This window comes from Tiliqua scincoides, chromosome 3, assembly GCF_035046505.1.
Source record: "Tiliqua scincoides isolate rTilSci1 chromosome 3, rTilSci1.hap2, whole genome shotgun sequence".
NCBI lineage: Eukaryota > Metazoa > Chordata > Lepidosauria > Squamata > Scincidae > Tiliqua > Tiliqua scincoides.
This window is the reverse complement of record NC_089823.1, coordinates 140,557,940-140,585,676: the sequence shown is the minus strand read 5'-3', so window position 1 is coordinate 140,585,676 and position 27,737 is coordinate 140,557,940. Positions and strand designations below refer to the sequence as shown.

Sequence of the window (27,737 nt, the reverse complement as noted above, 5' to 3'; positions counted from 1 at the left end):
AGGAAATGAAGAGCCTCTGTATAGATGCTGGGCTGGTGCCTGCTTTGATACCACTGCTGGATAGCACAGACCAAGAGATGTTGCTTCACGTAGGCCGAGCCATTGGGCGTATCTGTTATGATAACAGTAAGTAGCCACAGTAAGGCAGAGAGTAAAGGTCAATGGAAAAGGAAGGCATTTGTTAGAGCACTGCATACCATGAGGTTCCATCTTTGAATGGATAAGCTAAGGCCCAACCCTATCCAGCTCTGGTGCAGCCACAATGCAGCCCAGAGGTAAGGAAACAAATGTTCCCTTACCTTGAGGAGGCCTCTGTGACTGCCTGCCCACCACAGGATGCAGCGAACACCCCATTGGCACAGCTGCACCGGCACTAGAAAATTGGATAGAATTGGGCCCTTAGGCTGTAGTCCTACTCACATGTATCTGGGAGTCAGTCCCATATTGAACTCACACAGACTTATTTCTGAGTAGATATGCATAACCTTGTGCTGTTAATGAAACAGTAAGGTTTTTTTCCTCCTGTATGGAAAGGAGAAATTATTGAGTCTAACTGAATCCTTATGAACTTGTGTTTTATCTGTTCTGTTTTACTAGCCTTGTTCTGTTTTGTGTTAATCTGGTTGTAAAACTAGTGTAGACAGATCCCATGGCAGTACCAACCATACCATGCTAGTATGTTTAGTAGTATAGTGAACTTTTGTTAAGGGGGGAGCAGGATCTCACTAGCAAGCACAGCTCCCTGCCCTTGAGTTGATCATGTGAACAGACCCAATGCTCATGTATATAGTATGCCTGTAACGTGTTTGTGATGGGGGTCCCTCCTTTTCGTCTCAGTTGCTTGTACAGTGTGCCAGGAACATAACTATATAGCTAGCTTTGAAAACTTACGTCAGTGGTTTACATCTTGCCCTGCATATTGCCATCATTTCCAAACTATACAATATTATTTGTTGTTGGCAGCCTTCAGTCTCGAAAGACTACGGTATCGCGCTCTGAAAGGTGGTTCTGGAACAGCGTCTAGTGTGGCTGAAAAGGCCAATTTGGGAGTGACAATCCCTTCCACACTGGGAGCAAGTGCAGTCTGTCCCTGGTCTGTCTCCCTGGCTATGGGCCTTCCTTCTTTGCCTCTTAGCCTCAGACTGTTGGCCAAGTGTCTCTTCAAACTGGGAAAGGCCATGCTGCACAGCCTCCCTCCAAGCGGGCCGCTCAGAGGCCAGGGTTTCCCACTTGTTGAGGTCCATTCCTAAGGCCTTCAGATCCCTCTTGCAGATGTCCTTGTATCGCAACTGTGGTCTACCTGTAAGGTGCTTTCCTTGCACGAGTTCTCCATAGAGAAGATCCTTGTTAGCATAATTAGTCTAACTTGCATAACATAAGAGCCACATACAATAAACTTCAGATGTTTGAGAGCTGCAAGAGAAATTTTAGAGAGCCACAATATTTAAAAAGCATTTAAATTCTTGAATATAGTTATTCACTGTGGACATTAAAAGTATGTCTGAATCCAGTGGACTCTCAGTTTATACCCGGTAAATCATTACAAAACTTGAAATTTCTTTACCTTTAATATTAAATTAATTGGGATGTAAAAAGGAGCTCAGCCAACATATTTCTAAGAGCTGCATGTTATATGTCAAAGAGCCACATGTACTCACAAGCCATTTGGCCACCCCTGGTCTAACGAATATTCTAATGGATCATAGCAGTGTCCAGGAGATCCACCCTTGATCCTAATTTCTGCATTTCTCTTTTGTAGATGACCTTCAGGAGCAGCTAGTGGGAGCAGAAGTGATCACATCACTGGTCAGGATACTGTCAGATTACCCTGACAATGAGCCACTTGTCCGTGTCAACCTGCTGGCTTTATCCAACCTTGCAGATCTCGGTACATTGAATTCTAGTTTGCTTGCAATTGCATGGCACTTCCATTTAATCGGGAACAGCCTTCAACACATATACACAGAAACATAAGGCTGTAGTAACCAATATATTTTGCGGCTTAACAAAGAAAGTCACCTACAGTTTGGGATGGAGGGGTGTACAGTGTTGTCACACAATGTATCTTCTCTTACCTATTACCAATACACAGCATGCTCCAGCAGTGATCCCATTAAACATGAGAAAAACCTGTATATGCATATGCCCAACTGGATCCATGTCTCACAGACTAGGATTTGGAAAGGAAAGGTGGTTCTTTGTCCCCTCAAATTAAAATGCCTATATCTTGGAAGGGTGAGGGATATTCTGAATTATTCATCCAAACCATCACTCTCTGCCTATGACTATATGACCACACAGAGACCACCATACAAAATGATCAACGCTTCCCTATTCCTGCTCACTGCCCATCACGTTCTACATGTCAGGTTATTCTGCTTCGGTTTCCAGTATCTTAAATTTCCCCACAGTTGGGAGCATGGCACCTGCTCTTCTGTCATATGACAAGGAACCAGTTGATAATATGAGGATGGGGGAAGTGTTAAAGCACTTGAACACAGGGAAGAGACAGCTATTCTTCACGTGTATGTGATCTCCAATAATTATGTTTCAACAAGAGGTTCCATTTTCCATACTTAGCTGAATTATTAATCTAGCCCTTTAATCTTCACAGATTTTTACAGTGGTATTGATTCATTAATTCCAAATAAGAGTACCCCCAGGTTCTGCTAGCATATGTCAAGAGCGGATCAGACTAGAACTGAAAAAAATTCTCATCAGTTTTTCAAAATCTAGCAGATGGTTGAAAAATGGACTTTGATTTCAGGCTCTGTTCTCAATTCCTGAACCAGACTTTGATCAAATAGTTAAATGAATAACTGTAAAATTTACCACTTTCTATTACAAAATTATCAAATGTGCCTTCCAAGCACTGACAGAGACTGTTGGTGAAAGGATAGAGCCTAGCATAAGGCAAAGATTTCCAAACAGAGCTCTGTGTGTGTGTGTGTGTGTGTGTGTGTGCGCGCGCGCGCGCGCGCGCAAAATCTGAGCTTCATGCAGGGTCTCCTAACCCCAAAAGGAGTTTGATATGAATAGCACTTCACCAGCTCCAGTGGAGGGTCCTTTCCTCATAGGCTCTGTACATCTGTACATATGGCTCTTGCCATTTGTTCACAACAGTTAGTACAGGAGCCTTTCAGAAAGATACCCAGAATCAGAATGGTAATTTGATTACCTCTCATCTGATGGAACTTTTGTTTTAAATTGTTTATTTAAATCAAGCGATTCATACAATGTAATATTTTATTCAGACATGGCTAAAGAGGCCCTCAGCAAAACCAGGATTGCCGAGCATCTGGTACATCAACTGCGAAGGGCAAGCCACCATGAGAAGGTTGAAATCATCCTGGAGGTTCTGCAGACGCTAGCAGAGAATGGTAGGAATTTTGCTACCTTGATGGACTAGATAATGGCTTTTGTTTCTAATGTGAATCCACCACACAGTTATCCAGGTTAGCAGTGTTTGCTTATTGAAAGAAAGAAAGAAAGAAAGAAAGAAAGAAAGAAAGAAAGAAAGAAAGAAAGAAAGAAAGAAAGAAAGAAAGAAAGAAAGAAAGAAAGAAAGAAAGAAAGAAAGAATCAGATACACTTCAAGCAGATCTGCTACCTGAATTAGCAAAGTTCTGCCATCCCTGCCAATGTGCCTATGAAGAAATTCTTAACATCTCCTGCACTCCACCATCATTTGTATCTAGACAAATAAGATTTTCTTTAATAACTAGGAATAGTTATAAAGGTAGATGGAGGATAGGACATGCCTAGTGGTTAACAACTAGCATCCACCTTCCTGCTCCCTTTTAACTGGGTCTGTTTCTTTAATCCTTAGCTGGCACTTGGGGAGCAGGTTGTCCTCTCAACCAATATTCTGCTGTAGGTGCCACTGGGATCCATGTGTCATTTGTGATATGCTTCCACTCTTTGTGATTGTTGGCAATATTTCTAGCTTCATTGATGGTCTATCACTGGTTCGTTTTTTGACCTGTGGTCCAATTCTCACCAGCACCATAGATCCTCAGTGCTGGCACAACAGCTACTCTGGATACGGTATCATAAGCAAATGAGTTTGTTCAGATTTCCATGTGGTTTCTTGCCTGGCTTCCCAGTTCTGGTCACTGTGGCAGGGTGACCACCCTCCTTTTGCAACTGGGCTTGGGACCATTCTTGGTGGAGTTAACAGTTTTAACTGGGTAAATCAGGAATGAACTGGGAACTGCCACCACCCAGAGCTAGAGAGTTCAGACGGGAGGAGACTACCTTAGGAAAATCTCTTTCCCAGGTTAAGAGGGAGCCCCAAAATCCAGGGGGTCCTCTGAAGTAGCAGTGGAACATGAACAGTCTGTTCCCTCTTGAGTAAACTGAAATTAGCCAGGTAAAACAGTAAAAATACAATGAGTTTATTAAAAGGCTACAACTATCAAGGGAATAGAAAATAACAAAAAGAAAAGACTGATATTCCAACAAAAAGAGAAGAGAGCAGGGGCAAAGTAAGGATGGACAAGGATGTTCAAAGGCAAGCAGTTAATAAAACAAAACCTGGTGCAATGTCTCAAGGTAATTACAAGGGTAATTTCTTACTTATGCTGTTCCAGGTTCTTGGCCCTTGCACCCACCCTCAGCAAGATGGGCAGGTGATCTTCCTTGAAACATTACATGCCCCTGTTGACAAACTTGAGCAAATGTGTAAAGGGGGTTTGTGTGACCCCATTTTTATAACCTGCAAATGTTTACCCTGCTTTGCTTGTGGGCTATTGGGCATCACCTGAACCATTGAAGTCCCACTCCTGGGAATCAGGAGGGTTTCGCAATCCAATGAGCTGACTCAAAGCTTGATTTTTTGTTTACTGGCCAGCTTGGGGGAAAGGATGACAAGGAACAATGGTTGCTGCATCTGAATAAGCAGCCATGTTGGGATGCTGAGACATCACAGAAGGCTCTGAAGTTATAGGAAGATTCAAAACAGGTGACAAAGAGGGAAAAATCAGGGATTTTCCCCCACAAAAACCTACAGTGGTCAGGATGACCCCCCCACACACACACACACAGAGTGGCATCATCATTATTCTCATGGTGTAATCTCACACAGCTGTAGTCACCATCTGAATACTGCTAGGATGAGTTTGAAGTGATGCTTGAAATGGCAGCCTACAATCATTCAGCTCTGACCAAGAGGACTGTAGGGAAATGGGTCACACCAGCAAAGAAGCTTCAGAGTGAGTAAGGTGATCCTTCCTTAGGGTTCAGAGCTAATTTACCCACTTAAATCGCATTGCCAAGTCCTAGCAAGAAGATTGCAACATTCATATATAACAACCCCTGCTAATTGGGTAAGAGGCACTTTTTCAAGTGGGTGCTCCTTTTTTTAGCAGGGGGAGAGTAACTGGCCCACCTCACCCCAGCACTGTCTGTTCTAGTGGCTGTCTACTGGTATTCCTTGGCATCTTTTTAGATTGTGAGCCCTTTTGGGACAGGGAGCCATTTAGTTATTTGATTTTTCTCTGTAAACCGCTTTGTGAACTTTTAGTTGAAAAGCGGTACATAAATACTGTTAATAATAATAATAATATTTATGGCAACTTCTGCAGATGCCCTGAAATTGCAGCTGGCAGAAGCTGGTATCCAGGAGGCTGTGGCGGAGATCCTGCTGAGACTCCAAGACAGTTCCAAGCCAGAAGACATGTGCGGCTTGAAGGCAGCTTCTGATCTCATTGTGGCATTGCTCCTTGGAGGTAAGCAGAAGAGAGCCTAGGGAGGGAATCTAGATGCATGAAGCGAGAGCAGCTGAATAAGTGCCATCTGCCTTCATCCTTCCTTTGCCACAGACACATCTGCAGTCTGTTGCTTCAAGATTTCTGGAGGGAATTCTCCTCCACCTATGTCATTTTAAAAAATGATCATACGGTTGTAGCAGGAGTGTAAAGTCCTCCAAGTACATAGGTAACAGTTTGCTTCAGGCAATAAATGCCGCACGGTCCGTTTTTAGCCAAGGCTGCAGGAGAATAACAGAGGTTGTCCAATCAACACAGAGACAAGTTCACGTGTCTTTTCAATCATCTAATTTGCTCTCCTGTAGTAGATAATGAAACAACAATGTCAAATCTACACCTGGAGTGGTAGTGATACATTTGCCAGTAGTAACATGCTGTTAGATTTGAAGATAGGAATGCAGACATATCTTGTATGCATAAGTATATGAAGCCCGCCTGCTGAGTAAAGCCACTGGTCCATCTAGCTCAATGTTTTCCATTCTGGGTGGCAGCAGCTCTCCAGGGTCTCTTCCAGCCCTAATCCCTGCAATCATTTTAGCTGGGAGCGTCAAGGACTGAGCCCAGGATTCTTCTCTGCACAAAGTATATAGTCTACCACTGAGCTATGGCCCTGTCCTCCCCATAAGGCTTTGCTACTTAGACACATCTCCAGTGTCCTTAACATATTTGGATCCTGGCTTTTTTCAAGCAAGCGTGTGTATCATGCATTAGGTTATCCCACATTTAACTCACAACCACTTGACCCTCTGAATTAGGCTTGACTGATATATAGCCATTTGCCTAGGAACCCAAAATCTGTATGGATTAACTGATATTAAATTAAATAGTACACAATGAGACTTGGGTCCAAGGTCTTCACCATTCCAATACTCTACCCAGTTAGAACCTCTGCAGCTGCCTTATCCTTAATCAGGTCCTTGGTCTGTCCAACTTAGGCCGCAATCCTGACCCATTTTCCAGCACTGACATGAGGCAATGCAGCTCCGAGGTTAGGGAACAAACATTCCCTTACTTTGAGGAGGCCTCCGTGAGCGCCACCCAACTGCAGGATGCAGCACACGTCCTATTAGTACCGCTATGCCAGTGCTGCAAAGTGGGTTAGGATTGTGCCCTTAGTATGTCTACTTTGTCAGCAGCTTGCCAGAGAAAGGTCTTTCCCAGTCTGATCTCAAGTTGCCAGGGATTGAACCTACCATTGCTCTCCAGTCCCTCCATTATACCATGCTAGCTGAGAAAAAATGCATTGGGCCAGATGTTGGTGCCCAGTCCTGCCCACAGTGTGCAATCCTTAGCAAACTCACCTTGGTCACGCTCACCAGTCAATGATACCTACTTTCAAGTATAGGACAGACCTACAGAGTTGATATTTTATTCTTCTGCCTTCTTCCACAAGCACAGCCTTCATCATCTCCATTTTGTGTTTGTTCCTGGAATCCTGGGCAAGACCATACTCCATTTCCCATGCTCACCAATCAACCAATGTACAACAGACAATAATAAAAATGATTATTCTGAATTTGTATATACTAGCTTCCAACAACAAAAACTAACAGCCATTTACATACCATCAGAAAAGAAAGGAAACAGAAAAATAGTTCCTCTTCTCCACAGGTCTCACAACTGAAAAGAAAAGTAGCAGGAAATAGCCACTGAAAAAAGATGTTGTGCTAAGATGAAAAGGGTAATTACTCTCCCTCTATTAAATCTAAGAGAATCATCATTTCAAAATGTGCCCGTTTGACCAGTTTTGCAGGGGGTGACTACCTAACCTTGGGTCAATATCAACCCTGCAGCAAGTAAGATTGCACCAGATTCTCTTTTCACACTGGGAAGCACCCATATAAGTAGGACAGGCACCATCATAGCCAACTTAGTATCATAATTTATCCTGCCCCATTTGAAAATGATAAATGCAAGACAAGAGACACTGACAAGACCTGACTTGTTAATGATATTAAGTTAATGAGGCTTTGAGGTTTCTATGGATCTCATTTAACTTCCTTTTGGGGGGGAGGTATTGATTGCTTTGTGCTTCCCACTTCCCAGTGCAGTAATTCCCAGGTATCCATTTGCAGGGTCTAGTCCACTGACTTTCAACCAGTGCCACAGCACATTGATGTGCCTTGAATGGTCCACAGGCGTGTCACAGGAGTTTGGAGGTGCATTATTTATTAGGAAGGCCATTGGGGGATTTGGGCCCCCTGCTGGCAATGCAGTGTACTCTGACAACTGTCAAAAAAGTGATGGTGTGCCTTGACAATTTTAGCACCTTACTGTGAGATGAAAAAAGTTGAAAATCTCTGGTCTGGTCCCTTGGCAGAAAGAGAGTTCTCATAACATATTGTGCCTTTTGTAATAAGCAGACTGTACGTGTACAGGTTAAACAGATGGAAAGCAAGCAACCATGCAGACAGTACATGTCCCAGAGCACCATCAACCCATTTTCTCAATATTCTAGGAAATCCTTTCGTTAGCCACAAACTTCTTGGCAAACTAGTCTAAATGGTTTGGGCATGGAGGAGCCTCCCCCAGCGCAAACATCTGAACTTGACTCATCCTCATTCCTTCTTTCCTACCTTCCTTCCTCATTCCTTCTTTCCTGTCATGAGAATGGATGATGGCCGGATCCCAAAGGATCTCCTCTTTGGAGAACTCACGCAAGGAAAGCACCCTACAGGTAGACCACAGCTGCGATACAAGGACATCTGCAAGAGGGATCTGAAGGCCTTAGGAGTGGACCTCAACAAGTGGGAAACCCTGGCCTCCGAGCGGCCCGCTTGGAGGCAGGCTGTGCAGCATGGCCTTTCCCAGTTTGAAGAGACACTTGGCCAACAGTCTGAGGCTAAGAGGCAAAGAAGGAAGGCCCATAGCCAGGGAGACAGGCCAGGGACAGACTACGTTTGCTCCCAGTGGGGATTGTCACTCCCGAATTGGCCTTTTCAGCCACACTAGATGCTGTTCCAGAACCACCTTTCAGAGTGCAATACCATAGTCTTTCGAGACTGAAGGTTGCCAACCTACCTTTCCTACCTATGATTAAATTGCTGCAAATTAATCCATGAAGACTCAAGAACATTCAGCAAGTCACCCAGTGTGCAGTATTTCACTTCCATGTCTGGCTTGCAATGCCTCAAAATCACAATAAGTATTTGAACATGAAAATTCCTTACAAGAACCTTGAGGCCAGTGTCAATCTATTATATAAATGGGGATAATACTGTTGGTGTGTAGTATGACCAGAAGTTCTATTTCCTGTCCTTTTGGAATGGCAGATAAAAGGGCTCAAAATACAGCCAGGTCTTAGCAAGCTTTTTTACATGATTTTTTGGATTAGCACCAGTAGGTTCAAGATTACCAATCTAAAATGTTTTCATCATAAGAAAGGAGTTCATTTGCATTTTATTGTTTTGTCTAACTAGATAAAGAGAAGAGACTTGACAACTGTTCCAAATATAACACTGGGGAACGGCAGTTAATTCTTTTTATGGTTATAGAATTGTAGCAATTACTATAAACAGAAAGCAGTTCATGTAAAACAGGAGTCCTATTAGTCATCCAGTTGGTTCACTGACTATTTACCAGCAGGGATGCTCGATTGTTGATTTTTGTTTATTCCAAAATAATTATGGGATTATTACACAATTCCATAACATTATTATGCTATTCTTGTAACATAAGAGGAGCCCTCCTGGAAAACCCATTAAGTCCAGCATCCATTTCCCATAGCAGCATGAAGTCAGTAGACCTTCTCTGCAATTGGTATTCTGTGGCATGTTTTTGTTGTCCTTGAAAAGCGGTATATAAATACTGTTGATGATAATATCTTTGAATCTGATGATAGTGTTCTGAGGTCCTCCCACCATGGATTTCATTATCCACAGAATTTGGTATCAGCAGGAGGTCCTGGAACGAATCCCCTGTGGTTACTGAGGGCCCACTGTAGAGGCAAATATAAAAAGAGGACTTGCATTTCTCTGGCCAGATTTGAAACTGCAAAAATATATCAGCCTTCCTTGCCACACTTCTTTAGCCCCTACCCAACAGGAGGTAGCATCCCTTACCCTGCATTCCAGAGTTCTAGGAACAGCAGCGGATCATTAGTGGCTACTCATAGGTAGCTTTTAGCCAACAAGACATATAAAAGTCTAAGGGGATGGGCAGAGAGGCAAGCAAGGTGCAAACAAGGCTGAAACAGTGTTATCACTTCCTCTACAGATGAATCCATGCAGCAGCTCTTTGCAGAAGGTCATGGTGTTATCTACCAGAGCATTGGTACCTGGCTTGCATCCAAGCACACCCAGGTGCAGCTGACAGGAGCTCTGGCCATTGCTAACTTTGCCAGAAATGGTAAGAAGGTCTACTCACTTCCCATCGTAACAGTCAAGGCTGTGAATCTCAAAGCACTTTTCCATTCAGTTGAAATACAATGGAACTAACAAGTAATGCATTTAAGGTACAAGGTCCTGTGTAGCTGTCAATTTTATGAATAGATTTCACAGCTCTCCATCAAGGCTGACCCATTCATGAGGCCAACTGAAGCAATTGCCTCAGACAGCAAACTGGCAGGAGGCAGTAATTCAGCCCCACTGATCCTCCTCCCCCCCATTCCCTGGTTTGAAAAAAGAAGACGGGGACAAAACAGAAATGGAGAGGAGTGAGGAGTGTTGGGGTAGAGTTGGAGGAGCAGAGACTGGCATATCAGCAGGTAAGGGGGGCACATTTGGCATGCCACCTCATGCTCCAGACGACCCTTGGGCCAGCCCTGCTCTCCACAGTCCCCTTCCAATTCATTATGTATCCAAATTCAGTATGAGAACATGTTTAGCCTAAAATTATGGAAGCTGCCATCATTTAGAATTCTCCATGAGGATTATTTTAAAAGGTACCTAGAATATTGGTGTGTGAGGTGGACTTGCAAAAGGAGATGTGAACATACGCCACAGGAGGAATGAGCTCCACCCTGCCCTGCCCATCTTTCTCAACAGACTGCCTTAAAGATTTCTCTGTTTTAATTCTGAGAGACTCAGCAGAGAACTAAAGAAATAAAGAGTCTTGGGACTAGCAAGTTTCCTGTGGCCTAAGGCCAAATTCATGTAGCCATTTTTAGATGGAGACCACAAGTTGATAAAATTAGGCATGACACTGTCTTTTGAATGCTCCATTGCACGTCAACCACAACTTAGCACATGTAATTTGTGGTTGTCTTCCTAACAGATGTTGTTGGAGCCGTGAGAAGACCACTGCACCACTTCAGAATCAGAATCAGAATCATCAAAAAAAACACACAAAAAAAATCTGTCTTTTCATATTACTTTGTAAAAATAGGTTTTTAAGAAGGCCTTCTTTCCAAGTGGGAGCAGTGGATTTGTTAACTAAGTGATCTCACACTTTCCTTCAGTAGTGTCAAAAAGACATTTGATAATATGCAGATTATTTATAATTGTTCAAATGCAAAATACATTGCATGTAAAAATTCTTTAATTTTAAGGGCAGCTATCAAGATATGAAGTACACACACAAGTTGCAAGCACATGCGTTCCAAAGTCATGAGATCTGCCACAAATCAGAGCAGGGGTGCTCAATAGGTAGATCGCGATCTACCGGTAGATCGCGAGGCAAAATGAGTAGATCGCGGAGTGCCGACCCCCCGCCTTCAGGTGCCTCTGGGAGGAAACGCCGGGAGTAAGGCCCATTGTACTCAATGGGACTTACTCCCAGGTAAGTGTGGCTAGGATTGCAGCCTCACAGCCTAATCCTAGGCATGTCTACTCAGGTGTAAGTTCTGTTATACTCAGTGGGGCTCAAGGTACACCAACATACATTGTACACATGAATGTTATATGTTATGATGGCGCGAACATTGTAAAAAAAACTCTGGTAGATCTCCGGGCCTTGCTGGGTTTCAAAGTAGCTCTCAAGCCAAAAAAGTGTGAGCACCCCTGAATCAGAGTTTATTTATTTATTTATTCGATTTATATTCTGCTTTTCTCCCCAAAGGGCACCCAAGGCGGCTTTGGGTACAAACTCTTTGGGAAGCATTTATACCCAAAATAGGGTTTTATACTGTGAGAACATAACACCATCAATTTCAGTCTTTTTCTTTCTCTCTTGCTTGTTCAAGACAGTAACTGTGTCCGGATGGTACAGCTGGGAGTGGTACACCAGCTTCTGGACCTTTTAGAGCAACACGTGGAAAATGGTGATGTCTCCGTTCAACACGCTGCACTTAGTGCTCTCCGAAACCTTGCCCTTCCAGGTACGACAAAAGCCATGGGGAAAGTTATTTACTCTTCCAGGTACAACAAAAGCCATGGGGAAAGATGAACCGCTGGGAGAGGTCATGCGGGGGTTTGGAGTGAGGTGCCATCAATATGCTGATGACACCCAGCTCTATCTCTCCTTTCCTCCAGACTCCAGGGTGGCGGTTGAGGGCCTGGAGCACTGTCTGGAAGCAGTGAGGATCTGGATGGGGGCTAACAAGCTGAAATTAAATCTAGATAAGACAGAGGCTCTCCTGGTTCGGAAATCCTCGATGCAGGTGCTGGATTATCGGCTTGCTCTGAATGGGGTTGCACTCCCTCTGAAGGAGCAGGTTCGCAGCTTGGGAGTCCTCCTGGACTCGCAGCTGCTCCTGGATTCCCAGGTGGTGGCTGTGGCTAAGGGGGCCTTCGCTCAGCTTCGGCTGGTGTGCCAGCTGCAGCCGTACTTGGATCGTGCAGACCTGGCCACGGTGATCCATGCCACGGTGACATCGAGGTTAGATTATTGTAATGCGCTCTATGTGGGGCTGCCCCTGAAGACGGTTCGGAAACTGCAATTAGTGCAGAATGCGGCGGCCCGTGTGGTCACTGGAGCTAGGCGGTTTGACTCTGTCAGTCTGCTTCTCCGGGGGCTACATTGGCTGCCCATTCGTTTCTGGGCCCAATTCAAAGTGCTGGTTTTGACCTTTAAAGCCCTATACTGCTCTGGGCCAGGATATCTTAGAGACCGCCTACTCCCGTACAATCCGGCTGCCCTCTCAGGTCATCAGAGAAGGACTTTTTACAAGTGCCGCCACCCAAGGAGGTCCGGGGGGCGGCTGCAAGAAATAGGGCCTTCTCGGTAGTGGCACCAACATTATGGAACTCCCTTCCCCTTGACTTGAGAATGGCTCCCTCTCTTGAGAGTTTCCGGCGAGGCCTGAAGACACTGCTGTTTATACAAGCCTTCTGATTTTCTGGCCTTCTTAACATTTTTTACACATCTTGTAGTTTTTTACAGGCCTGATTCCTCTGTGACTTGCTCTTTTGTGCTCTTTTTATTCTGTCTTTTAATCTGACTACTGTTTTTATGGTCTCTGTTAATGTGTTTTTAATATGTTTTTATCTGCTATTGTGCTAATTTATGTTTTTAAACCTGTTTTTTACATGTTAGCTGCCCTGGGTCCCTTTGAGGGAGAAGGGCGGGATACAAATAAATATAGGTGGCTTTACTCAGTCATAATCAGCTGTCTCTCTCTCTCTCTCTCACACACACACACACACACACACACACACACACACACACACAAAATTGTCAGCCAATCAGCAGGTTCATTTGAAATAAGCTATGGCATGGTTATAGTCTACACTTGGTTTCCAAGTAGATCTGTGAACCAGAATTCATCTTCAAGCCTGTCCAAACACATATTTGCATCACTTTCTTTTTCATTTCTTTATTACTGAATAGTGGATAAACACACATGTAGTAAGACCACCAACATACATCTCTTTGTCAGGCCAGTCTCACAAAGCAGAGCTGTCTAACATAAGAACAAAAGAATGGAGGAGCATTGCTGGATCAAGCAAAAAGTCAATTCAGCCCAGCATCCTGTTCTGGTCAACCAGATGCTTCCAGGAAGCTCACAAGCAGGGCTTAAAAGCTAAATTCCTTCCCCATTAGTGTTCCCTAGTAACTAGTATTTAAAAGCATGCTGCCTTTAATTGATCTATAATATTTCATAGCCATTTATTTATATAGAACAGAGGTCTCAAACTGGTGGGTCACAACCCACCAACCTGAGAACTCCTGCCCTTTTCCCTTTAAGGGGTGGGGGCAAGGGGAAGGCAGCAAGGAGATCCTCAGGATTGTGCTGCTGCCGGGGAAGAGGGGTCTTTATTTTAACATCCCTTACCTGCTGACAAGGTCTGGGGGATGCCGGGAGCCTCATGCTCTACAGGGCTCCCCATGGCTTGTAAAAAAAGAAAAAAGCTTTAGCTGGAATGTGAAGGAGGCAAAGCTCTGTTTCATTGTGACCCACGTCCAGTTTTGCGATCACAACCTGGAAGTGGGTTCGTGATCTCTTTTTTTACTTTCCACAAGCTGCAGGGAGCCTTGTAGAGGGCTCTGCAGGACTTCCCGCACCCTGGCAGCAGGTAAGGGACATTAAAACAAAGCCATCTCTTTCCCTGCAGAGGCGCAATCCTGAGGATCATATCACTGCCATTTTCCCTGCCCCTGCAAAGACTTACCCCGGGGCTCAAACTCCAAGAGAGTTTGAGAACCAGTGATGTAGTAGATCAATACTTTGCCTTTCCACCCTTTCAGGAGTTCATTGACAGACCTATTCTCCAAGAATTTCTCTACTTTGAAGGCAGCTAAAAGCCCAATCCTTTCCACACAGGAACAGTAGGCGTTAAATGCCCACCACTGTATCTTGTGTGGGATACAAGCAGGCTGAAGGCCTCCTCAGGGAAAAGGGGCATTTGTCCCCATACCCCAAGTAAATCCCCAGCCTGCTCAATGGGGCTTCTTGAGTTGGCAAACTCAACAAACCTGGTGTTGGGCTTCAGAATCTGGGAGGGGGTTTAGTAATAGGTGAAGGAAGCTTCCACTTGTTCTACTCTCCTCCTGGGCTGTCTCACCTCCGTTCCACCCTCTCTCCACCCTGGAATACCTCCCCCACACCCTCCCTTCACCCTCCCCAAGCCCCTGTGCCACTTCGTGCTTACGTCCTCACTGTTGGCAGCTTGGGCTCCTGCAGCAGCATCAACAGGGCTATGCAAAGCTCCCCATCAGTGCTGCTTACTTGTCCGGTGGTGCAGAAGTGCCTTATGTCTGGGGCTGCAGCACTGGCAGTAAGGCAGCACAGGTTAGGGCTGCTCACCAGCAGCTGTAATCATCTGAGCTGTGCATTCCTACCTCCCACCACAGCCAGGCTTAGGACACAATCCTAACCAACTTCTGAGCATCAAGAGAAGGGCAATCCAACTCCGAGGTAAGGGAACAAACATTGCCTTACCTTGAGGACATCTCCGTGACTGCCCTCCAACTGCAGGAAGCACCTCATGCTCCACTGGCACAGCTATGCCAATGCTGGAAACTTGGTTAGGATTGTGCCCTTAGGCTTTATAGTTAACCATTATGAAAGGCATCAACATTCACATCAATTAGAACTTACAGGGATTCCCACCTAACCCAGAATCTGACCCCAATTACACATTAGTCCTTTTCAGACCTCCACATTCAGTGTAATATCAACATGTGGATGAGAGCATACCCACTGTCCCCACCCCTAATCTGGAGGAAAATCACCCTCCAAAATCAAAGAGTAAGGGAGGGAGTGTGCAGTTCTGTAAACCACAGGGCGCAATCCTAACCCCTTATGTCAGTGCTTTCCGGCACTGACATAAGGGCAATGCAGCACCAAGGCAAGGGAACAAACATTCCCTTACTTTGCCTCCGTGAGTGACACCCAACTGCAGGATGCAGCACATGTCCCACTGGCACCGCTACGCCAGTGCTGGAAAGCACTGACATAAGGGGTTAGGATTGTGCCCATAGTTAAGCAATTACCAGCATTATGTCTGAACCAGTTCTTAAATGTGGTGGTGTGAGTTACATATGCTCCAATTGTCCCTATGTATTAGTGTCAATCCTTATTTTCTGGTCCCTCTTCCTGATAAAAACATTGTTCCTATTTTGCCTTTGGGAGAGCTTGAGAATGCCTTTGTTTAAAAAAAAACAAATTGAAGGCTACATCAATGTATGGTAGAAACCTACAGGTTTCATTCCCCCATCCCCCCCCCCAGTCTGTGGATGTTAAATCCCTTGGAAGGTGTTTCTTAACTTTGGTGCTTTCCTGTTCTCTCCCATCCCTAACCACCAATATATTCAGGCACATTTACACATGGTTTGACCCGCAGCCATTCGATAATGAATGCAACCACCTCTTGTGTGAGCACGTACATAGTCTTCACTTGAAAAATAAAATTGTTTTTCTTCTGCAGTATAAGGACCACAGTGTAAACACAATGCACACAGAAGAGCACTCAGCACTGTGTAGCAGGGGAAGGAACAGATAGTAACCCTAAGTGTGAAAGTCAGTAATTTGCAACACAGACATCCCTCTTCTTATCTGTCAACAGTTAGCTGGTATAGCTTCATGTTTAAGAACACAGCGGACCAAAAAAAAAAAAAAAGGCTTTTTGTAGCAATTAGCATTTCTATATTGACATCTGGCAACGTGCAAGTCAGGTTTATGCTTCACTCACATTCAATTAATTCCCAGAGGAATGCTGAAAAGAAACAGTGAAAATGAAGTGGAGACCAAAGTCCTAGACCTAGCATAGAAAGACTTGCAAGAAAATCCCATTTCTCGTCTAGGTAGGTGTTGTCAAACCCAGACTGCCTAAAGCCATCTCTTAGTACAATGCACATTACTGAGCCTTGTGAGGAAACTGTATTCCCCACTGATTCACTAGAGATCCTTTTAAAACAGGAATGAGCAAAACATAGCCACAGATGAAAAAGTCAAGCTGAACATGAAATGAAATCAATTAGGTACCGTCTTTTAAAAATGTATGGATAGGCACAAGGGGTGTTATTAATTGATTAAATCCTCAGAGTCCTGCCCAGGGAGCTCTCTTTGAAAATTCTACCACACTCGAGGGCCTACGGTTTGAACTTTCCGCTACCGAAACCCAAGGAAATTACAAACACATTAATTAATTGTCAGCGTCTCAGTATGATCAAGATGCCAGCAAGGGATACCTGCCCACTGCACTTGCCCTAGGCAAGAATGAAAGCACAAAGAACATCAGGAAATTGCTTTCTAGGTAGCATATGTTCTCCCAGGGAAATTTGCTCTTAATTATTATCTGCCCCACCAAAAGAGTCTGCTGCAAGGAAATGGGAAGGAGAATATGTTCAAAACCAAAGTAATAAATATAGATAAAAGAGCAGCATCATGACCTCAAAGCAATGATGATGGTCATTAGGCTGTTTCCCTATCTGTCTTCGACTGGATCTTTTTTTGTGTAAATTAATGAAACGACCCATGAGTGATCATTAACAGGTTATAAAAACAGAATTTGCCAGTCCATCATCTCCACTGTTGTAGCTTATGACTTTTCTTGCATTGATGGAGAATTTTTAAGCTGCAATTTTTAAGCTCTACTCCTTTCTCTACTCCAGGACTTCTACAGCACCTATAAGGAAAGAATGCCTTTAAACATGTGCAGAGTGTCACCACCTCCATATTGGGAAACATCAACTCCAAATAGTAGGGAGAATATTCCATAGGGGGAGGCAATTTAAGGTTCTTGTGAGGGGCTACCATCAACAGGGTGGGAATGACAAAGGTCAGTGGGGCTTGAATGTATGTAAAGTGCTTTCTCCCCTCGAAAAACCACTATATAAATGCTAAAAAATATAGTGTAGGTATTGTTATAATGGAGCATTTACATAAAACCACTGTACCCTCTTACCCTTTTAATTTGGGCTAATTAAAAAGTCTATGGATCGAATGAAACAGGCTGGACTGATTGAAACCATCGTGAGAAGCAACTTACTTAAACCATTGATTAAAACAGATTTTCATTTGCATTTTAGGTATGTCCTAAACAACTTCCATACTAGTTAACTGATATAACTATTGAAGCCATGTTAATTAAACCATTGGAGTTTTTATATTGCTTAGGTAGGTAATCCACAGCATCTTGCTCAAGCAGCTCCATGTATCGTTTTCATGGTGCATCAGTTGGACCTCTTGATAATCCCAGTATTCTAGTGCTGAGTTAAGTCCACCAATCATAATGCCTGCCCTCTTTTCCTCTTTCTCAGTGGCTAACAAAGTTCAGATGCTGGAAGAAGGGGTTGGCAAACGGATCCAGATGCTCTTGAGATCAGAGATGCCTCCTGTTCAGTTTAAACTTCTTGGAACACTACGAATGTTGGTGGATGGTCAAGGTAGGAAAACACCAAGGACAGTTAAGAGAGTCACTTTTTAGGATTTATTTGCAAACTACAAAAGGAGGGGAATGATGTTGTATGATAATGGAAATTCTCTGACCAGCATGGATGGCTTATGTGTAGCATATTGGACCAACTACACAAGGGCCATTTCTGCAAGGATAAAAAAGATCTTTATTTCAAAACAGCAGGCAGATGCTACACTTTTCAAGGTAAAGACACGTTATAAAACTGATTTGGCAGAAGGGAGAGCTCAGAATTTGACACACACATTCTAAGGTCACAGTTCCCTTATGAAAGCACATCCCAAGAGAAGTTACAGAGCAGGTCCTCATAAATGCCAAGGAGACCTCTCCTCATCATCCCTGCGTGAACTACACTGTGCCTGTACACTCCACTGTGGACAAGCAGTTGACCTCAAGCAGAGGTCCTCCAGCACCTCACATAGAATTATCCAGAAGCCTTTTCCTCCCCCAAACTCACTGCACAGAAGAACATTAGAACAGCCTTGCTGGATTAGGCCAAGGGCCCATCCAGTTCAGCTTCCTATATCTCCCTGTAGCCCAGTGGCTTCCTATCTCTTGCAGTCCCAACTCTTGCTTCTTTTCACCTCCTAGAAGAAGCTGCCCCGCACCTTGCTTCAGCAAGCATACTTACTGAGAGCCAGCAACACACTGCCCTAGGTGTGCAGGAAACAAAAATCTGAGATTCCAGCCAAGTTTTTCTGGAAAGCTCCAGAATTCCATTTTCTAGGCCTCAAGCTGCCAGGTGAATTCATTCACCTTCCACAAACCTGAGCTGCAAATCTTCCAATCTATCTTTGAATTGATTGAAGGCTTTCCATCAGATAAAGCAAATCTGGCTGGCTCTTCCTAGGGTTCCAGATGCTAACAACTAAAAAAAGCACCATAAACATTTTCCAAACAAACAGTGATCCAAACTTTGGTTATGGGCATGTGTGAAAGGGTCACAGATGCACTTGAAACACAATACTGTTCCCTGGCTTGCATGTCTTGCTGGTTAAGTTCATCCCAGAGCTTTAACAGCACTTCACTGGTCTACAAGTGTTCAAATTGGGAGAGGGTGCACATGGCCCTAAGGAGAACAGAACGTATGAGGATGTATGTGAGTAGAATGTACTGTACTGCTGGATAGTTCTTCAAATCTGTTACTATGAAGACCATTCCCAAGGGTCCTTAACTACCTGTCCGTGATAAGTCAAACATCCCTGTTTTGACTTTGGGGGAGATGTTGGTGATGTCTAGTCCCATTCACTTCTGACAGGCAGTGATTCCTGGCTTAAGAGCAGGGGTCTTGCCTGAAGGTGTGGTTTGACCTGGAGTACATCCTGATGCTGCTGTCGCCTCTGCCTTGGTGTGCTGGGGATGTGCCGCCTATACCATGGTGCGCATAGTGTGCTGGGAAGCCCCTTCCTTCACTCCTCACATGGTTTCCACAAACCTGGAACTGCAGAACTGGTTTTACTTAAAGAGCTCCTTGTTCACACAACCTCTCTAAATGAGGAGAATCCTGGGTTTGCAAAATCATGCAAGGAACACAGTAAGCTTCCCATTTGGGTGAGCAAGAAACAGATTAATGCAGTTTACATCCATGGCAGGCTGGAGAGAGGCAGCAGCTGACTCAGGATGACAAGCACCCCAAATCCATCACCCTGTCACTTCCTTCACCATCTGCAGCTGGTGCAAGCTGCATCAGGTCACCTCATGGCTGGGCCACCCTTGGTTACATAGAGAAACGAATTGCTTCTAGTTGCATCTGTGAAGCGTTGAAGGGTCTGGAAGACTACAAGATACTTTGAGGCGGGGGGAGGGAAGGAGTATCAAGAACTGAGGTGTTAAAACGACCGTCTCTTCTTCACATCCGTATGCCTGCTAAAGAGGAAATTACTCTGTACTTAACTGTTTGTTTTGAATGCATCATATCAAGACCTGGATTCTGGCCCATCAGAATGTATTTTTGGAACCAGAGCAATACAAAAGTATTCTACCTAGCAAGGACGGCCTAACTTTTTGTTAAGATTTCCCTTTCTAAAGCAATGAGTGCACTAAAGCCTCTCACCTTAATTGCTGTCTGTTCCATTTACCCATGAATCAACATTGACCTTAATTAACTCAGCACAATACACTCCTGAAAACATGTGTCTACTAACAAGTCCCTACTAAATTAGTTGATTGCATTATCTAGTGTAAATTCATTACGGTGACAATCACTGGGTGTGTTGCTGCCTTAGAAAGGCAGGTTCTTTTTTTTTTTTTTTTTAATCATTGAGACCTGAATCCACAGTGTTAATAGCTTTTCAGCGGCACCAGCAAGAGAAAGAAATTGTTTAACAACAGGAGCTCACTCATCCGCCTACCTCTATAACCAAGCCACCCACTATGCACGCATACCCATGAACACTTTCTGAAAAGCTTATTGTTATTGTACAGGGTGACCCAAAAAAAAAACAGAACCCATAAAAATTTCATTAAATCCTAAAAGGTCCAGTAAATTTCAAGAAACTTACTAGACTCAAACTTATTGAGTTTGAGGAAGAGTATTGTTCCAGTATTTCATGCACAAAGTCGACTTGTATACCCTGAAAGAAAAAAAAGAAAAATTAAAATTAACAGTTTTATTCAAAGATTTGTGGGTTCTGTTTTTTTTTGGGTCACCCTGTATGTTCTCTCTCAGTTTTTCTCAGGGATAACTTTCTGCATGCCAAGAATAACACTACTTTTTTGACTCTAGATACAGACGTTCATTAAACAGGGGGCCAACTCACATGCACGTATTCACACTTGAGGACTCCAGTGGCCATTTGCGTGTGGGAATGAGCTGCCAGATACAATGCCACAAATAGAACTTTCAGCTCATCTTACACACAATGCCTTTCAAGAGAAGACATTCAGGCTTTCAGCTCATCAAGGGCTGGCTCAGCAAAGGCACGTTTATAAAAAGATGATGGCAACATCATGGAAACCTGTACATGTCAATGGACTGTCACAAAGTCAGCATCACAGCCAGAAATTCCACATGTTCTCACACCATCTCAGATATGGTGCTTGTCAATGAAGACAATTCATGCTAAATCAGTGACGAGTCACCAAACCATGAGCTATCAGGTGATCTATGTGAACAGGCCCCCAGTCCACCAATTGCTCAGGCCAACAACCCAAAGCTTCTGTTTGCAGAGAGCACTCCTGATGGCAGAAGCAGTATTCTGCAGTTGGAATGCCACCCACTGTATTTGTGTATTGATAACATTTAATATCACACTTGCAGTTCAGTTAGAATTCTCAGGGTGGTTCAGTCTGGAGTTTTGAGACATCTCTGTCTGGTATCTGAACTGTGAAGGCCCATCCACAACTACAAAACATGACTGAATGGTCAAGATGCCAAGTGGTAAACATGTAGATATACATAAGTCTTAAACAGGTATGTAAATATGGGGAGGGGGGCTGTATCCATGAATCATCTATCCATGGTTTCATGTAGAGGCTTCCCAGGCCCTTGTAATGCCTTTTAAAGGCATAAAAATGTCACTTCTGGTTTTACAAAAAAACCTGGAAGTGACATTTTTCAGTCTAAATGGCCACTCTGAGGCCCACAGAGGCCACAGACATGCACAGCCTCTGCAGAGCTCAGTAGAGGGGGGGGGGCCATCCCCAGTATCTGTAGTTTCAGCTACCTGCAAGGGGTTTCCTGCAGATACCGGGGCATACCCCTATGAGTATCTGAGATCAGCAACCCATGAATGTAGGAGGAGCACTCCTTGCCAAGTTCCTCTCTCACACGCTCACATGTGGCTGCCCCAGGTGGTGATGGTGGGAAAAACAGGTCCCACGTGTACTCCTTTGCAGTGCAACTACCTCCCTGCAACATTCAGGCCTGGCAAACAAAGGATACAACCCACTTAACCGCTGACATAGTTTGAAATTAGCTGGCTGCCTTTTGAGGCTGGGTAAGAATTTTTGCTTTTCTGCAGGTTAGTTTGGGAGCGGAGGTTTTTTTCACCTACTTGGTACTTGCCTAATGGTGGTGTTAGCCAGATAGGCCATAACCAGCAGGTATAGTGCAGGATGAAGGATCTGGTGTCTGCCCTTAGGTAGGCAAGAGTCTGGGGGAAACCAGAGCCAATTTCCAAAGGCTGCCTGGCTCTGGGATGCAGGCTGGCAAGCCCTTCAGCTTGAATCTATGCCAAAGACTGTCCAGCTTAGCGTAGACTTAATAGTTCAGCCTCCTTGACCACTTTACAGGGGTTGGCAGTAATAAAGCTAGAAGAGCCTCAAGGTGATCCTGGGATTGGAGCCAGGGTGAATTCACCCAGAGAAAGGCTTTGCAACATTAGTCGTATCCTCCAGGTCAGGGGCTGAAGCATTATAGAAAGGACTCACTTCGTTTACTGATTTATTGGCATCAAAATTAATAAACATGGCCCTAATTTGCACCAAAACTCAGTGTCAGTTGCATTATTGGGGGGGGGGGGAAGGAAGTGAATAACCCAAGCCACCTTTTTGTGAAGTCCTCTGTTTAAGTACAAGAGGTAGAATGACTGGTGTTTCAATTTAGGGCACCCCATACATTTTCCAGTCTTTGTCTTTTTCTTAGCAGAGGCAGCAGAGGAACTGGGCCAAGATCCAATCCTGCTCAGCAGACTGGTGCAATGGTGTGATTCCAAAGACCATGCTGGCGTCTGTGGAGAAGCAAACCGACTGCTGGCATCACTTGTACGTCACAGCCGATCCCAGGTGGGTTTGATCAACTTGTCAGCATTGTTACATATATGCCATGTTCCTCTTTGCAAATAAGACTACAGCACTGATTCCCAACTGCTCTTCATGAACCATCAGGATGAAGCATCTTTAAGAACGTCTATGGTTCTGCAGTGGAACACTTGCTTATTCTTCACTGCTCCACAAGCAGTGAAGAATTTTATTGGAGGACAGTGTTGAGGAGATAGAGGACAGATCCAAGCCCCAAACCTACACCCAGGATTTGACTCCAAGACCATATGTTGCTGTTTACTACACAAGACAGCCCTCCACACCAAAATAGCTCACCAGCCATTCCACTCCTTTTTGTCGCCAGGTTGTCAAGAGGGTGTATAAAAACCAGTGTTTGTTTTTCTGTTAACATGGCACCTCTTGAGGTTTACGTCCATTCATCTGAGATATGGTGATTGCATTTACAAGTTGGATACCACCACGTGGCACTATCAAACCATACCAATTTCAAGGCATAAAAGTGAACTCAGCTTCATGTGATATGTGTAGCTGAGTCCTTCCCTTCATAAAAGCATCTGAAAACATCCTGGGGAAAACAAGGATGTGAAGGAGTCAGCCAGACTATGGTTGCCAAATCTTGAACAGACCATTGCTGCTGTGCCTTTAACAGCAGCTCAGTTTGCAGACACGAGATGTTGTTAATGCATAGCTTTGTGTCATGAAAAACTTCACCTGTTTATATCCGCAAAGCAAGCTGCTTTTAAACATACAAGAGCAATTCAGATTCCCCCCCAAGTCAGTTGGCAATTCTAGCTTAAGTACATTACTTTTCATGTTGTAATTGAGTTGCCGAGAAGAATACTTTCTCCTTGTTAATCAAGGAATAAACTGGGAGGTGTCAAGACAATCTACCTCTTCAGCCTATGTCATTTGCAAGTCCTGGCCTTTTGAGGCAACTGAAGAGTCTGATATTTTGAACAAAGCACATAACACATGTCCAAGCTTGGAAAATCAGAGGAAAAAAGTGACAGATTATATATGTCATTCAGGTGAATCTTAATCTATTTCAAAGAATGTAATTTAATTCAGAGGTAACTTTTGCCTCTAGCAAAACATTAAATATTTCTGGGCCTCAGAAGAAATCAGACCTTCTCTTGGGTGCATAGGTAACATTCCGATCCATTTACAATCTGCCAGGAGGGACCTGTCATTCCACTATCACCCACAACAGCTGTGTTCATTCTGTAATATTCTGAATGATACAATCCATTCCTCTTGTTTTGTAAACAGGAAGTTGTCAAAGCCATTCAAGAGGCCCAGGGAATGAAGCACCTTGTTTCTATGGCAACCTGCGAACATGTCATAATGCAGAATGAAGCTTTGATTGCCTTGGCCATAGCTTCTGCAATCAATTTAGGTATTTATATATACCCTCTTTCAATTTTGTTCATTAAGTGAGCATTCAAATGGCCCCTATTTGGCTAAACAGCCAGGTCTTCTAGACAGACTTTTATGGATAAAGCAGACCTCTCTGGCTGAAACTCTCTGAGTTTTGCTGTGATACATGTCTGAGGGGCCCTATGTCTCCCTATGCAAAATCAAGGTCTCATGTGACAAGGTAGCATGGCTGGATCATCGTAAATGAAAAAAACAGGCCAAAGCACATTAAGTGATGATCAGATGGAACTGTAGTTAGAAAGTCCAAGGACAGAGGTAATAAACAAGTGTGGTATTATGTCAGGCCCATTTACAGGAGCTGCTAACAGTATTGGCAGGTAGTTTATAGGTTTAGGGAAGGCAGCAATAAATCTCATGGAAAAGGGGTTGTCTACCTGGAACCATGGACCAGATGCTTCTTGATTTCCGAAGGAACTAGTGGTCACTCAAAGAAGGCGGCCCCAGCCCAACTCCTTGAAGGATTTTAATTGAACCTAAGTCTCCTGTAGGCATTTGTCATAATACTTTTTGAAGCTTGATACGAGAACTACCAAAAGACCAAGTTACCTTACTAAACCTAGAAAGCCCCACAGCGATCACACAACAATCCTGTTTCCTGAGAGTATAAATTAAAATGTAGGGATCTGCATCTCCAGAAATGTCTCCCTTCCCTCACCCCCCTGAAATTGGCAAATTCCATTCGACGTTTTCTCTCCTTTACAGAAATCATCAAAGAGGAATTTAAAGAGGCCAAGCTAGTCCACAATATCCATCAGCTTCTCCAAGATGAAAGCACAGGTCCAGAGGTGAAATATAACTCAATAGGACTGCTGTGTAGCCTTCTTAACTCAGGTACATTTCAAACCAATGGGCATAGATTAGACTTCATCATTACAAGATGTAAACCTGTTTCTTTTCAGATGTTTGTACTCAGGGATGCCAGGGTCACACAGCAAGCATCCTCTCTGAGATATTTTCCAAAGTCCTTAACCAAAACAAAATCATGGAACACTTTACAATCTAGCCTATAACTATGCTAAACAATTGCTACATTCATATTTGCGTACTTGTTCTACAGACTTTCCCCCTCTTATATAAAATGTGGCAGACTTTGTATTTCTCTCCCTGTAATGGCCTAGAGAGTTACCATCTTAGAAATAGATGGTATTTGCTCTTGTACCACTACCACGCTGCTACTGAGCAAACACTACAGCTCCCAGTATGCTAAATTCTTATATGTGGAAGGGACATAATGCAAAGATCAACTCCTGTGCATTTACTATTATAATACTCTCATCCATGTGCAGGGTGAATAAGCAAGGTTCCTATCCTAAAGGAATTACAGTCTACATTTTGAGTGAGAAGAAAGGAGAGGGAGGAAGCACAATAACAGATAAATACCTGGCAAATGTAGCTGCTTGGATTCTTTCTTAGTCTCTGCCCTGCACTTCAGCTAAGGCTGTAATCCTAAACATGGTTGCAAAGGAGTCTGCCCCACTGAACATAGCAAGGCTTTTCTGAGTAAACATACATAGGATTGCATTGCATGAAGTTATACAAAAGTCTTCAACACGAGACTGGGAGAACAGGGAGAGGAATGATACCAGCAAGACACTGTTCTTGGAGGGGAGGTCCAGGCATAAGTGGTAGCACAGGAAAATAGGTAGAATTATTTTTGAAGAATAGGACAGCACAGAACAATGGAGTTGGAGGAGCAAAGGTGACAGGCAAGGTCCTTTTGGAATACGTGAGTAGAAAGGCAAGTGGGGAGGCTATGGAGAGGTTTAAATGTAGAGTCAATGAGTTTAAGATGAATGAGAAATATTCCAGGTCACATGGAGAGGCTCCAGTACCAAGAGGCACATATAATGCACTGTGCTAGTGCAGACTCCATGCCACTGGGACACGATGAGACATTTTCAAACATTTTACCCACTGTAATGGGTAAAATGCCATCAGAAAGACATTTTGCAGTAGCTTCCAGAAGGAAGCTTATAAAGTGCAAATCATTTTCCAAGGAGCTTTGTAGATCAAGACAAGAAACTGACCCAAGATCGAGCAAAATGCCACAAGGTAGAAAAAATTCAAGCACAGAACAAAAAGAGATCGGCCCTTGGTAAAAACTGACTTCTGAAAGAGGTGGAATCAGCCATCGTGTTTCTTGAAAATTGATCACCATCCCCCCATGCAACAATGGATATCTTACGTCTATTTATATACCACCTTTCTGCCAAAACTGTGAATGTACCTTTCAAAGCAGTTTGAAAAGTAAAATAATGGTTTACCCTGTCCAACATTAGAGATAATGGGCAAAACACAGGGATAGCAGAAGCGCAAACCGGCAGCTGCAGCATGTGGTGCTCAGAGCACAGGCAAGAATGCCAAAAAAAAAGGAGGCAAGACTCAGGGAAATCCCAGCACCAGAGTCTATTTATAGGCAGTATTTACAAGTAGAAGGCAGTTCCAGAAATCAGCAAGCAGAGGCAGTCCAGCAAACAGTCCAAGTAGTCAGCAAATCAGGTGTCCGTCCAGCAGAGATTTGTGCAGCAACTCACTCCTAAAACCCACACAGTGGAGTGTGCTGGTTGGACATTTATACTCCTGTCAGCCAATGGGAAACACCATGACCTCATCACTGAGGAATGTCACTGCATCATCCTGGGCAGGAATTGCATCAGCTTTTCCCATCTCTCCTTGTTCTGTGCAATGACTCAGCACTTTTGCCGATTGGCCCTTGCCCCATTGCCTGACAGGTATGCCACCATTTAGCACAAACATCAGCAGTCTGATAGGCCTGCCTTATCCAGCCACCAAATTGCCTTACTGTATGGGGCACATACTGTAACAGACACAATATAAAAGAGGGGAAAGATGAGCAGATTATCAACACCTACCTAATGAGCAGGCAGAGTAGCTGTTGCAGAAGATCCTTCCAGGAGAAGAGGAACCAACTGGCAATCGAGGCAGGCAGATGGCACTGAGTATTCTTGCATTCTGATGTTGAAACTAATTCTGCCAAATGGCAAGTTTGGACCAATTCCAAACTTGCAACGGCTGCAGATCCCTCCTGTTGAAAGGGTGTGATTTAGCCATCTGGGCCACACTATCTACCTCTTCCTAAATGGAATCAAAATATCACTTCTAAATCCACTGACCCAAAAGGAATGAAACATAAAAGCTTTGGTCCACATATAGATCTAGATGTGTGTCTGTCTGGCTCAAACTATATTACAGCCCAATGTGCTTCAGGGAAACAGAAGTCAAACATGATGATGAAAGTTATAATTCTAAGCACTTTGAACATATTCCATTGAACATGGTGGGGACTACTTCTGTGGAGGCATGTAGCCCACTGTCAGTCTTTGAATACAATTGCCAAGTTGCTTACTAGCTCAGAGTCCTTATTCCCAACAGCCAGGCCTTCCTGTTCAAATACCTTTGATCTCTTTTAGGCGACCTGAGACAAGAAGCTGAAGAGAACAAGATTAAAGAAACCCTGGAAAAACTCTGTAGCCACATCAATGGTAATGTAGCAAAACAGGCTCTAATGGCTCTTCAGGTACTGAATGAGGAGCACAGCCTCTTTGAACCATAA

At 43.9% G+C, this 27,737-nt stretch overlaps 1 protein-coding gene across 1 annotated transcript; it reads left to right on the top strand.

Moving 5' to 3' along the window:
* On the top strand, positions 1-27,737 carry LOC136644116 (rap1 GTPase-GDP dissociation stimulator 1-like). The gene is made up of 11 exons (XM_066619662.1): positions 1-126; positions 1,760-1,888; positions 3,255-3,380; positions 5,586-5,729; positions 9,984-10,115; positions 11,890-12,024; positions 17,850-17,975; positions 22,590-22,729; positions 23,996-24,122; positions 24,866-24,994; positions 27,595-27,737. Exons 1-11 carry the CDS (start codon positions 6-8, stop codon positions 27,735-27,737), a joined length of 1,452 nt encoding a protein of 483 aa, XP_066475759.1. The 5' UTR covers positions 1-5.